The sequence below is a fragment of the Phoxinus phoxinus genome, assembly GCF_949152265.1.
Source record: "Phoxinus phoxinus genome assembly, chromosome: 15".
NCBI lineage: Eukaryota > Metazoa > Chordata > Actinopteri > Cypriniformes > Leuciscidae > Phoxinus > Phoxinus phoxinus.
The window spans coordinates 22,788,527-22,803,084 of NC_136890.1; the positions used below are offsets into that span (position 1 = coordinate 22,788,527).

At 37.3% G+C, this 14,558-nt stretch overlaps 1 protein-coding gene across 2 annotated transcripts; it reads right to left on the minus strand.

The window, feature by feature from the left end:
* Positions 1-239: 239 nt before the first annotated feature.
* Positions 240-13,686, minus strand: sypa (synaptophysin a). Of its 2 annotated transcripts, XM_079638017.1 has the most exons (7): positions 13,577-13,686; positions 11,980-12,045; positions 5,700-5,824; positions 5,042-5,240; positions 4,304-4,495; positions 3,156-3,474; positions 240-505 (listed from the first exon to the last, which is right to left on the minus strand). In XM_079638017.1, the coding sequence occupies exons 1-6, from the start codon at positions 13,592-13,594 to the stop codon at positions 3,190-3,192; spliced, it is 885 nt and encodes a 294-aa protein (XP_079494143.1). In that variant the 5' UTR covers positions 13,595-13,686; the 3' UTR covers positions 240-505; positions 3,156-3,189. The 2 variants fall into 2 exon arrangements, with proteins under 2 accessions (XP_079494143.1, XP_079494142.1); XM_079638016.1 differs by lacking the exon at positions 240-505 and having other exon boundaries at positions 3,145-3,474.
* Between the last annotated feature and the right edge of the window lie 872 nt (positions 13,687-14,558).

Sequence of the window (14,558 nt, forward strand, 5' to 3'; positions counted from 1 at the left end):
GATTTTTTTCACATTATTATTGTATTCATTTAGGGTCTCTAAATTGAACTAGACTACAGTGTTATAATCCCATACATATCATTAGGAAAATTTTATATTTATATATATATATATATTAGTTTAGAATGATATCTTTACAGCACAGACAAATACATTCTCTCAAGTTTAGCATCACTATTGTCAACATCATCAATTAAAAATTCATATAGCAATAAGATTCATATACTTTTTCATATTTTGGTACAGTATTCAAGTGTTTTGAAATTTGATCGAACATTTTTAGTTGTATACGTCACAATAATAAACAGCACATTAAAACCCCTCTGCTTTATCCCGCTCCCCTCAGTATGTGATTTTAGATTAGCCCCGCCCCCTCCCCTCCCTCCCGCCCCTCTTATCTTTCACAGACGTAAGCACAAACGCACAAACAGGAAGTGTGAAGAAGTGTGGGGTTGTGGGTAGGGTTCAGGCACCACACTGCTAGAGTCACACGATCAACTTCTTTCTGTGGGGAGACAGAGAATACACTGATATTAAAATACTGGCTGATAATAACCAATAAATGGCTGATATTCAAATTTCAAATGATTTTGTTCATATCAATTTCATTTGATTTTGTTTAGTATTAAAATTAATACTAAAAACTGAAATCAAATGTTTAAAATGCTACAAGCAGTGGTTGAAGTGGGGGCCAGTGCCAGTACTTCCCCTCGGTTGAAGTGTGGGCGCCCTTACGAAAAAGAAGTACAGTTCAAGTTCATTTTATGAAGTATACTTAAGTAATGTTCAAGTATATTTTTAAGTATACATTATGTAGTAAGTATACTAATGTCAATATGTACTAGTAGTAAACTTGTAAGTGTACTATTTTAATACCGCTTGGGACTAAATTGGCCCACTTGAAGTATATAAAAGTATATGTTTAAGTGTACTATAAGTGTAACAGTAGTAAACTTTAAGTGCACAACTAGTTCATAATTGCGTTTCTCATTTGTACTCCAAGTGAACTTATGGGTATACTAGTAGTTTACTATTTTAATACTTGTATTATTAAAGTATATTTAATAGGCTACTCGATCAAAAGAGTTAAAACAACTACAAGCCAAGTATACTTTAAATACTTAATTATCCTTTTAAAGCTAGGGTCGGTAATGTTGGAGAGCTAGCCAGATTTGAAAGTGGCACCTCTTCTAAGCTCCGCCCCCTCCTGTCAGTGCTCCTTCCAAAGCTACGCCCCCCCACAAACATGAACGTGCATCCACATTTGGAGTCAGCTGCATGTACCTACCAGTGATACGCGGGTTGATCCAAAATGAGCGGGTGCCTGCGGTTACCCGCGGTTACGAGTCATCCAAAAATATTTTTAAGGATATTCGGGTCGCGGTCGGTCGGGTCGTTTACCTTTGTAATTTATATAGTACCAGACACAATGTTCTATGAAATACATAGGTCTACACTTTATTGTCTGAATGCGGGAGGATGACGCACGAGCAGTCTGCAGATGAAAGTGGGAAATCCTTATTTACCTTTTGAATGTTGAGCGTTATTAACTTTTGAATAAAAGCTGACGCGGGACAAAATGCCCGATTTCCCAACGCGTTGAACTGAGCAATGCCATTGTGCCATTTTAATAGGCTACTTTTAAACGCATATAGCTCAGTAATGTCAGTTTATGTATTTGCTGAGAGGGGGAAAGTTTTTGTTGGGAAAGTCGGGGGAGAGACGCACACTTCGATTAGACTGGATAAACACATGCAGCATTTTAATTGTTAAGAAAATGAAACGAAATAAATGAATAAATCAAGCCTTTATTACAAAACACTAGGCTATATCATACAGCATTCTGAAAAATGCTGCGCCCCTAGGTCCTCCGTCTATGGCCCATGTCGCGATGAGCATTTACTATAGCTACTTTAAAAAACGCGGGTCGGGTACAATATTTTCTTTCTTTTTTTTTGCGGTCCGAGTTGCGGGCGGGTTAGTTGAAAACGTTGGTCGGGTGCGGGTTTGTTTATACACATTGACCCGGGCATCACTGCTGTGCACACAGTGGTGCTCGGGCACGAGACATGAAGGCATCTGATTGGTTCTTTACATTCGCACCGAATGGCAGTGATTGGTCAGAGTTTTTACTGTCCTACAGCTGCTACAGAGGTCAGATTTTTTTCAGTCCTTTTTCTGAACACATAATGTATTGACTACTATCAGAATGGAAGGACCATTTCACCCAGTATAAAAAAAAAATGTTTCTGAACAGGATTACCAACCCTAGCTTTAAGTATATCTCGATCAAAAGATTGAGTACAAGTACAGGCCAATTATACTTGGACTTTTTCTCTCAGTATAAGTCAAGTACACTTAAGTGTAATTTTAAGTATATTTCTGAGAAGTATATAAAATGTAGACTGAAAGTATGCTTTCTTATTTTTAGTTGAAAAGAACGAAGTATACTAATAGAACACTTGAATAAACGTATTCTTTGTAAGAGTAATTATTATCGCTGTGTACAAGATCAGGTTCAGTTCCATGCTTATTTTATTTACTCTATAAGCTATTCCATGAAAGCTTGTTACTATATAAACTTGAACATGTTAGTTTATAAGACAGTGTGTAATATGTTTTTTTTAATAAGCTACTCAATCATAATAGTAAACACAAGTACAAGCCAAGAATACTTGGAATACTTAATTATACTTTTAAGTATATCTCGATCAACAAGTATGGGCCAAATATACTTAGACTTTTCTCATAGTATAAGTCAAGTATACTTAAATGCAATTTGAAGTATATTTCTGAGAAGTACATAAAAAGTAGACTGAAAGTATACTTTCTTATTTTTAGTTTAAAATAAGTATACTAATTGCACACTTGAATAAACTTCTTTTTCGTAAGGGCGGTCTGAGTACCGGCAACATGTGAGAAGTGCCGGTACGCAAGAAAAAGGGAGGGTCCAAATTTTATTATCTATAATCTGGTTCATTTCTTTTCTTTTCCTTTTTTTGGGAGGGAAGTTCTGAATGGCTGGTAACTTAAAACTTCAGTAGCCAAATTGGGCAGTGGGTGAAAAAGTTCATTTCAAACCCTGAATATAATGTACAGTATAAAAAAGGCATTTTGAGATTGAAAAGATCTCCAAAAACGTACCTTCCACTCACCAGCCATCTCCCGCTTCCTCAGATATTTCTTCACTCACATCTGGTTGGAAAAGGAGGTGGGTGCCCCCTGCTGTTCATAGCCGGCCTGACCGTATTCTCCAGCCTGATTGTAGCCTTGCTGGCTGTAGTCAGGCTGGTAGCCTCCCTGGGAGCCAGCGTACGGGTCAGGCTGCCCATAACCTCCCTGTCCATAGGAATCAGGGGCGGGCTGCTTCTCTTGGGCGGGCTGTTGGCGCATAAAGGGTGCAACGATTCCGGTCTCCTTGAATACAAACCACAGGTTACCTGTCCACAAGATCAGGTTGAGGAAGCCAAAGACCTGGAGAGAAATAGAAAGTTAACAATGCCGTTTCAAATTTAGTTTGATTCACAAGAGAGACATTAAAGGACATTATAGTTTGCCCTCATTTTTTTACTCACCCTCGTGCCATCCCCAATGTATATAACTTTTCCTTTTTCAAATAAACACAAATAAAGATTTTTAGGAAGGTAATCAATCTATAATGCAATAGGTTCCGCTCAGTTAATGCTTGAAAAACCACATTTAGATAGCGTGACGGTAATCCATGTGTCTCCAGTGGATGAATCAATGTCGTTTGAAGCTAAACGTTAGGTACAGTATAAGAAAAATACAAATATTGTTTTACTTTTTTGAACAATAAATCATTGTTTCCGGTCAACTGTACTACAGAGGATGAACGCTCTGTTCACAAGTTCAGTTTAACATAAACATAAGCACGTTGTGAAGTTTGATATATTAGCGTGAGAAGTGGCAGTCCTCTGTGCTTTCATGTTACTTCTTGTGCGAACTTCACAACCCACTTACTTCAAGAGATAATTTATTATTTAAAAAGTTCACAAATATTTGTATTTTACTTGCACACACCTATCATTTTGATTCATCCACTGGGGTGGTATCGATCGCTGTGTGTGGCAGCCATTCAATGGCATTATATGGAGATTGATTATTTTCCTACAATTATTTTCTGGAAAAAAAAAGTCATACACATCAGGGATGGCACGAGGGTGAGTAAATGATGAGAGAATTTAAATTTTGGGGTGAACAACATAAATATATATATATATATATATATATATATATATTAATAAGGGAATTTCTTATTAAGAGCTGAGCAGAACTGACTCACCACAGAAGTATTAAGACCGGACATGACGGGGTCGTGAACTTCACGGCAGCGGTTGCCTTCCTGTTCACAGGCGGGAATCAGTTCCAGAACCTTCTCTGGGTCTGTAGCTGTCTTGACATCCGACAAACCCTTCGCCCATGCTGCCGAGCTCACCAGCCACATGAAGGTGAATACACACGTCACGCCAAAATCCTGCAAACATTTTATTCATATAGAATTATACATAAACATACAGGCTTGGGTTGTATGAAACAATAAGCTGCAACATTAAAATGAATAGTTCAACCAACATTCAAAATGCTGCCATTAAAATTAATAGTTCACCCAACATTCAAAATGCTGCCATTATGTGATATCACACGGAAAAGTCTCACAATTTGTATCACTCCACTTGTTTCTGCCGGATCTATACTGCCAGCATTTCTCACAGAGAGCGTCAATGGCGGAGGAGCAAACCCACTATAACTTTACAAATACTACTGTTATTGTGTTAAGGAATGTAGTTTTAGAGTTTTTTAGATGTGAATATAGTTGTTCAGACCTCAAATATGCAATTTATATATAATATAAACATTTGTGATGTGATATCTTCTACACACACAAAAATATCCTTTCTAGCATATAGGCATGGAATGACATGATGGTGAGTAAATAATGAAATATTTATAATTTTTTGGGTGAACTAAGCATTTAATAAACTGCAGCCTTAGTGCTTATATAACATGGAAGAAAACTCACAATCAGTGGTCCTTTATTGTTTTCGCGGTACTTCTCAAAGGCAAAGACATAGATGCTGAGAGCGGACATGGAATACAGGAATGCAAAAACGGCTATGGTGACGAAGAACTCTGCCGAGGACGAGTAATCCCCGACCAGGAAGAAACGTTCAGTCTGGCCATTCTTGCAGGCGGGGGCATCGAAATACACTTGATGGAGCCTGCGAAAGATACAGGGCAACAGGGTTACTGAGCAAGTATTTACTTATTTACAACAAAGGCATTTAAACTAATCTAGAGTGACTGTACCACAGCGTGAGGGAAAAAAAAACATGTACTGGTAGTGTGTATTTGGGATGGCAAACAGCACTTGAAAAAGCAGTGTGCACAGAAACACTAGGATTTAATGAAATAGGGGTTTAAAACTGGGGTTCAGAGAAAAATACTGTTCCACACAATATAATGTTTTCTTGGATATATAGTTGCATTTATATTTTAAGAAGGGTATTCTTAAATATTTCATATTTATGAAAAAGGATCATCATATTAAGGGGCCTTTGAAAACCCTGTCAAATAAAACACCAAATGGCTTTTACTGCATTATAAGCTGTTTCTAAAAAAGTAAACAAGTACAACTACAAATAAACAACTACGGTATGGCCACACAGGTGTTAAAGTACCTGAATGGATAATCAAAATCCACATCTATTTTCAGGTCACTGTCTGATCTGTTCCTGCACTCCACGCTCATCCTGAAGGAGCCGGAGTAACTCCCGCAGGTGGAGAATGCAAAGATGGCAAACACCTGGAAAAGAGAGAGGTTTATGCATTTGGCAGATGCTTTTATCCAAAGCGACTGATTAAACATATGAATATATACGAAACATATACAAATATATACATTTCAGAGGAGATTCTGTTTATTTATTTATTCGGTTATTGCAGTATACATTCTATTAGTTCATTTATTTTCCTTGGCTTTATTTAAAAATGTGTGAAGACTGGTGCAAATGTGGTAATGTCGTATTTTACACATATAGGGCCCTACTTTAACGTTCTGAAACGCAAGTATCAAACGCGAAACGCAGGTAACTTTGTGGGTGGATCCCGGGCGCTGTTGCTATTATACCAGCGGGATAAATTACTCTTGCGCCCGACGCAAATCTAAAATGGGTTGGTTTAAAGTAGCTTCATTATTCATAAGTGTGGTTTGGGCGTAACGTACAATAAACCAATCAGAGTGTCATCTCACATTCCCTTTAAGAGCAGACGCGCTTGGTCCATGGCAGATTGCTATTATAACGGCGGATTTGCCAGGCGCACGCCAGGAGCGGTTCACAGCCGATGAGACCGACGTTCTCGCCAGGGCCGTAAAAGACAGAGAAGTGACAATGTATGGGGATGGGAGAAACCCACCCAAATAAGCTTCGGTTAAACAGGTGTATAATAATTTGGGTAAATGTGTAAGCTAGATTTATGCCTATTTTTTCACATCTTCATGGAAACAACAATGATTTCCCTCGTGTGTTAATATTTTTCCTTGTAATAATGTATGATTTGCAAAAATGAAAACTGCTGTTTATATTAGAGAATCAAAGTGTATGCGTGTTGTTCACATGCTACATAATGGCCAAGCATGCGCCCTTAAAATAGCATATGACTAACGCGCAACACGCCACTGTCTTTAGACAAGGTTTTTTCTGGTCAGTGGCGGAATTGGTTTTTGAAACTGCAAAAAAGCACCAGGGAACTTTTGCGCTAGAACATGCCTCCTCTTTTCGCTGAACCGCCCCCCGGGAGCGCAAGTTCATTCACTAATTTACCGACGTGCGTCTGTGGAGGGAAAAGTCCGCTGTGCGTCGGCTGCAAAATAGGAATGATATAGTACGTGCGTACGCAAGATAGGGCCCTAAAACTGTTTACTAAAGGAGGTGTGTATCAATAATTAAAATACTGACTAAATGAACCAAACAAAAGCATCTTTTACCATGTGAAACCAGCATGCTGACATTGACATAAGCACATTATTTTTCCTTTCAGGATTTGAATCTGGGAGATTGAGTCATAGAGATTACTTATGGACTTTGGCTGGCGGAGGGACTGAATGGAGAATGAAGCTATTAAATTTCACTGAGATACTCTGCCATCTGTCATATCGCTGTGCTGGGCTATGTTATGAATCTAGGCAACACGACAGGAGATGAAAACAACAGACACACATCAAGCCACAGTAAACCATTGTCACAAGCAAACATGCAAATGAGGCCAGGAGAAACCAGTAAAAAAAGCCTTCACGTAAAAAACAAGTTAAAAAGAACAAATAATCACAACCACCAGACCAGACAAGGTCTAAGCAAGACAGACTATTAAATAATTATGATAAAGAGTCAGGTCACATAAGCGAAACCAGACCAAGACAGACCAAACAAATCAAATCTGATCGAATCAAACACAATCAGATCAGCTCACATTACCAAGCCCAGAAAATACAGAAACCAACTCAAATGAACTAAACTGAGTTTCATGATTCAGGAAATCAATTAAACTGAGAAAATGTAATACATGCGATAAAATGATTTTTAACAAATAAATAAATGCGAGACATGCTTATAATTAATTTTAAGTCCCCCTGTGGTGAAAGCTTTTAATGTTGTTTATGTCTATATGGTGTTTTTAATATGCTTTAAATGGGTAATTGATTATGATTTCACTTTTCTAACTTTAGTGTGTAATGTTGCTGTTTGAGCATATAAAACATCTGCAAAGTTGCGACACTCAAAGTTCAAAGCAAAGGGAGATATTTTATTTTCAAGAAATTGCTTTTTAAGATTACAACAAACAGCTGGTAGGGACTACACAACATTCCTTCCAGGTTAGTGACATCACAAACCCTAACATTTACATAAACCCCGCCCCAGGGAACGCGATTTATAGATTATCATGACAGAATATGCTAATCAATGACTAGAAAACAACTACACAAGCTACACATAAATTCATCAACTAACCATTCAGAAATGTTGTCTACATGTTGTCACTTCTTCTTGAGTCTCTCGATATTTGACTGACTCCGGTTTGAACTAGTGATGAGTCGTTTATGAACGATCCGTTCATTGCGTCTGTCACGTGACAAATGAACGAAAGACTCGGAAGGTAAAGTAATTATTTATGTTCCCTGTAAATTATTTTTCACTGCATCATAAGGATTTCTTAATTCAGAATATGATCAAGATTGCGTAGGTGGATGTGTTCGGGGAATTTGCCTGTTAAAAGTATAACATTTAAAACCCTTTAAATGAACGAAATGACTCGAAAAAAGATTACCAGTAGTTCATTTTGATGAACGAGATCGAACAAGAGATTCAGTAAATGATCCGAACTTTCCATCACTAGTTTGAACATAAAAGGCTAAAAGTTTTTGAAATTTTCAGTGCATGTCTGTGTGAGGTAATCGAAGCTGCTAAGAATGAGATGTTGAAGCTCCGCCCTCTGTGCCGGGAGCAGCAGCTCATTTGCATTTAAAGGGACAGACACAAACACTGTGTGTTTTTGCTCACCCTCAAAAAGTGACAATTTTAACATGCTATTTACAAAGATATTTGGGGAATTTTGAGCCAAAACTTCACATACACACTCTAGGGACACCAAAGACTTGTGAAAAGGGTATTATACCACCCCTTTAAGACGAACCATGTGCAAATTCAGAAGTCAACACCATCGATGAGTATTTTCTCCTTAAAATTGCAGTGAACCAAAGACGTGTTTTAGTTCGAGACAAGGTGTTTCTGACGTCACGTCAACCGTGTGATCGTCAACGAGTGGATCTCTGGGCTGGTGTGAATGAGTGGAGGCGGGGCTAATTAGCATATTCATAGAACCACGTATACTAACTGAGGCAAGGGTGTAGAGTTACATTCAAGCTATTTTAAGGCATGAAGATTTTTTTTTAAGAACAATTTTTTTACATGTCATTTTGGTGATCAAAGATGAGTTTTAAGAGATACAATTATTACTTTAATATTTTCTATTAATAAATTATGGCATATGGTTGTGTATGTTGTGTAGCCTACTTGAACAAACATATTTAATATATAAAATATTTAACAAATATATTCAAACACACCGTAGTGCCCTGTGCAGTACAGGCATGACACAAATGGTCTTGTTCAACATTTTACTATGTAGCCTGTCATTTGATGATGCCATTTTTTACTCTGCACAAAGTGAAGGTGCACTGTGTGACAACTAGATGGCATCAATACCTTGAAAGATGAGAGACACACTCAGGTAGTGGCTTGCAGTGTCCGAGAGTGTTCAAAATTTGAAAAAAAACCTCAAGTTTATGCAAATGAGGAGCTGAAAGGGCCAGGCAGCAGCAAACAGTTGTGAGGTTCAGGTATGGCGTATGTAGATTGTGTTGGAGTTTCAGCTGATTTTAGTCCGTATATCATATTGTATGTATGCTGTGGCGAGCAGGACGAGCCCGGGGGCCGTGAGAGAGCGGCGTGAGGCCGGTGGCGTGATTACTAATGAGCGACACCTGCGCGACGCACCGGCCTCGTATCTCTATCGGCCCTCGGCCTCGTCGTGCTCGCCACATATGCATATACTGGTCATTTTGAAGTTGCTACATATGCTAAATATTGCAGTTTAGATGCTTTCATTGTGAATAGACTTCACAAAAATTGTATTAAATTGACACTGTATCTTTACTGTGGGCATTCTGAAACAAACCTTGCATCTTTCCAACTGTAATTGTGTGTAGGCCTATATATGATGATTATATAAAAAAAGATTCATAAAATATTTATATTTAAAAAACGTAGATTAACATACTTGTTATAGACACCACAAAGCAGAGGCGTATAGTGTTTTAAGCAGCACTAAGCATAGTTTTATTGTTGGCTTTGCCCGAATAAATGCAACACAGCTACAAAAATTATTATGGACATTTTAAATAAACTTTATATAATGTAACGTTCAAATGTCAAATTACTGAGTACAAGAACTGCATGGATGTCTGTGGTAAAATCTCCTTTATTTTTATTAAATGCTTCAAAACGTGGAGGCTAAAAAGTCAGAGGAAGATCAGAAAAGCCAGTCAGAATAGGGAAACTGGTGCTATTTAACACAAAATAAATTACATCAGTAAGTGAATTTGTATGCTTTAAAATTAAGTTGCATATAAGTTGTACTTAAATATTATTTATTACTGCTGCCAGTTTATTTAAAGTGGTCATGAATTGAGAAATCAAAGTAGCTTTTGACATATAAGAGGTAACTGAAAACTTCCTTGTTGGTCCAAAAACAGCTTTTCTTGAAACCTAGCCCAGAGAATGACTCGTTTTGAAATGTGCCTATTTAGGTGAAAGACCGCCTCTGTCGAAGAAAATCAACACCTACTTCTACCCCGTTACCACTGTAGCCCCGCCCACTGATTCACACATGACAAGTAGTAGGTAAATAACAGACGTGATGCTAACACTGGATCGAGCAACTAAGCGATAAACATTCCTTTGAAGAGTGCAAAATGTTGTTTAGTGCCAGGTTGTGGAAAAACACAGTAGCAGCAGAACCTTCTTTCTGATGCTGGATTTGCAGAGACTGAAATTAAAAAAAGATGCTTTACCTTCTATATTGGATCCGACAGGATCGGCGCAATACATTTATGTAAGTAAAAATGTTTTTATTGTCACTATTGCTTTGTTACTGATCTGTACTGATTATGTGTACGTGTCTAACCAAAATCACCAGTGACCCGTGATTTCTGATAATGATTCATGTACAGTCAGATGATATTTGTCTCAAAATCGTTTATTGTTGTTTATGTGTCAGTAAATCAGACCAGACTAAACTGTCAACTTTGTTTCTCTAAGTAGGATGAAAATAATCTGTTATTTAAACTGTGATTAAATTATACATAGAAAGCGATCAAAGAACCTAACCTTTACAATCGCTGGAGCTGTCAATCAAACAGCGCGAGTTTATCAGTGACTGAGTTCTGAACTCTCTCCAAAACTCCCGATATAATCAACAAATCTCTTATTTACATTGTGTTTGCACTGTTAGTTACGATGAAAGTATTCGTGAGTGCCGAATGCTCATCACTGCAACCTTTCATGTCACGATCTAAAAATAATGCCATAGATCTAAATATGCTATAATCAACACTTTTCACAATTAGTTAACCTTTGAGAGCTGTAAATAGTAAAAATGTGCTAAATGTTTTCTAGAAAGTTCCACATGTAATACTTAGCTATTTGCAAAGATGTTAGCCAATCACAGCTGTGGGTGTTTACACTGAAGTCTCACAACAGACACGCCCCTTCAAACAGAGCGTTCAAGTCAGAGTTCTAAAATCAGAGTAGGAAAAATGTCTCTTATTTCTAAAATATGACAAATTTTTAATGTAAAAATCACACTAACGTTATAAGTGCACCCCAGGAAACATTATAAAATAATGCAGTTCATGACCCCTTTAAAATAATTTATAGTTCATACAATTATGTTAAATAAACAGAATCTCCTCTGAATATATAATTGTATGTTTAAGCAGAAATGTTCAGCTTATGGCACAATGGTAACCAGTAACAGCTATTAAGATTTCAGCTCCCGACCCAAAGCAAACTGAAGAAACTTGTAACAGAAAACAGCTTTAGACCCATTTGTATTGTGATCTCTATTGGTGGTGAATGCTTCAGTACAGTATATGCATGTTTGATATACAAATTTTATTTATAAATTCCACTTATGTATTCATTATGTAAACATAATGAGGCAGCATATGAAAAGTGACAGTAGCCATTTCACCATGATATAGATGACTGTCACTTTTCATCTAATATATAGGCCTAAGGGACACATTTGCTTAAACCTCTGGGTAATGGTTAAATTCAAAATGAATGGCTGAAATTAACTAAAACTATAAAAGCTATATTTACATATAAAATGTGAACTTACCCATTGTAACGCTTTGATGAAGCCCAATGGGACTTTCAGCACCCTGAACTGCCCATTGGCAACCAACTGTCAAAAGAACAACATTTGAAAACGTTAGATGACAAACTGACAGACAGACAGACAGAATGATAGATGAAAATGTGTTATGTATGATGTGGTTTACTCTTCACCACGATGACTCATTACACAAACAGGCCTTCGCGCATAAGAGCCCATTTATTTTGAAGCTTTTGAAACCTACGCATAGCATCTGCTGATGCTAAAGCATCGCCAACAAAATACAAAAAACCTCCATCAAAGCAGTGACACGATGAAAAACAACAACAACTTATTGTTTCAATCCATAAATTCTTGATATTTCATATCCACGTATATTTGTGTATATGACTGAAGCTCGAGGTAAAAGAAGGGAACGGTGTGTGTGTCGCCAGGACCTTGAACCGCGGCCAAAATGCCTGCGCGCGCGTCACCGCCATCTCCGAGCCAAAGAGCCACTTAAACAGCAAGCGATGGACATTTTTCTAAAACCGTTGTTTTGCACACCAAAATAAAAAAATAATAACAATAATAGATATTGATGGCGTTCGCCTCTAGCAATGTGGTAAAATGCAAGGTCCTTATTGAGGGCAAATTAATTAGATGTTGCGCAGCTGTGCCAGCTCTTTCTACTTCAAGCATGACATTATTATGAAATTTGGAAAGATTTGCTCATCAGACCTGCGGTATCTGATACCGATTTTATTCGGACCTAATGACGTAGGAAGGTGCGGTTTCACACGACACCATTGTTTGCCCGTGAGGATGGTCCTCCTTTAAACACCATACGAAAAAAAAAATCAATACATCGATTTTAGGACATCTCTTTACGCAATTTAATTATTCATTGCAATATGTAATATTGCCTTACACATGAATGCAGCTCGCATCACCTTGCAAAATGTGTATCCGATGATAACATTAATAACCAATATGTGATTGTCATATTCAGTATGCACAGATTTCTAGATCCCTGCCAATATTGCCTAATATTTTTTTTAAAAATAAAAAAGACAAAAGGGCCAAAGCTCGAAGCTGAAAGTCACACACAGTGTTGGGATGGAAGTCAGCTGCCATTTTAAAGAGCATCTCCATAAGCGCAGCTGCATGTTATAAAGGCCCTCGCGCAGTCGCTTTTGGATTGATGATACGCTTTCGCACTTAACATAATGTAAGATTGCAAAATATATGTTGATATAAGTTACCATTACAGGTTTATTTAATAACTGTGTAATTGCATATTCCCTTTTAGGAATACGTCATACGTCTAGTAAATCAAGCCCTTCATCAGTTCTGCTTCAAATACTATACAAAAATCATAACGTCAATCATGTAGCCTATTAAAAACGAAAATAGAGGACGTCACGAAAAAAAAGACTGTAGCAGTGAACAGACGGACAACACCAGCAGGGCACCTCTCCCTATACGAATTTTCCACCATAATTTCTAAACGCATCTTCATCGTTTAATCAACCCTAACTGAAAGACAAACGAAAAACATGTACATGATAAACCCAGCAATAATATACCAAAATCATTTTTTGCACCAAAAATGCCTTACCTGATTTACAACATCCATGTTAGTCGCCTGCTCGTAGATAGGAGAAATAGCTATAATCGGGAGGCGAGTGATGGAAGCGGAACAGCCCGCGCGCGGAGGGGGAGGGAAGATCGACGGAACAGCGTCAGCTGCGTCACGCGCTTCAAGAAGGCGTTTTTGGTGCGCAAAAAGCGGGATAAATTGACCGACACTGATCGCAAGAGAGCAGTGACATCATTAACCTGTCACGATTTACCTGATTATTGTAGCACTATCTTAAACGATGCACTCGAATATGATATTTACCCTACAATGAGTTGTTGTTTAAATTAAAGGCTGCTCGCACTGCAGATGCCGTAAATTATGAATGTGATTGATCACAACAGAATTCAACGTCTAGTAGACTACTAAGTGCAGAGATTGAATGATATCGTTTCATTTTGCAGTGGTTAGGTGGAACGTTAAGATTAAATTTGGGAAATATTAATGAAAGACTTTTTTTTTAACGACAAATCATCACATAGCCTAGTTATAAATAACTTCAAATCTATATGAGAATGATGTAGGACTGTGTGGTATGGATATTCTGCAGTTCCAGTCACTCAGGATTCATTGGGCTCATACAACTTTATATAGGCTATTAAGTAATCTTGTTAAAATATCATAATGAATCGGTTTATTATGATCTTTATAGACTAAAGGCTATATAGAATGTTCTCATTGTAGGCTATAATACAGAGATGGACTGACAATGATGATTCGTATACTATTTTTAGAGAGGGAAAATAAACAGAAATGCTAAAAAAAAATTCCAAAATGTAGAGATTATTCACAATCATAATCATATATATATATATATATATATATATATTATATATATAATTATATATTATAATAGGCCTACTATATATCCGTAATGTATTATATTATCCATAAAATAGTTTTTTTGGTGTGAAAATTATTTTTTTTGACTGAGGGTGAAATGTCCTCTTTACTAGGACAG

What these genes read in the sequence shown, in the direction of transcription:
- sypa (XM_079638017.1), bottom strand. An exon ending in GATTTTGATTATCCATTCAG is followed by an intron (nt 5,241 to 5,699) that starts GTACTTTAACAC and finishes TATCTTTCGCAG; the next exon opens with GCTCCATCAAGTGTATTTCG. An exon ending in ACAATAAAGGACCACTGATT is followed by an intron (nt 4,496 to 5,041) that starts GTGAGTTTTCTT and finishes AAATGTTTGCAG; the next exon opens with GATTTTGGCGTGACGTGTGT.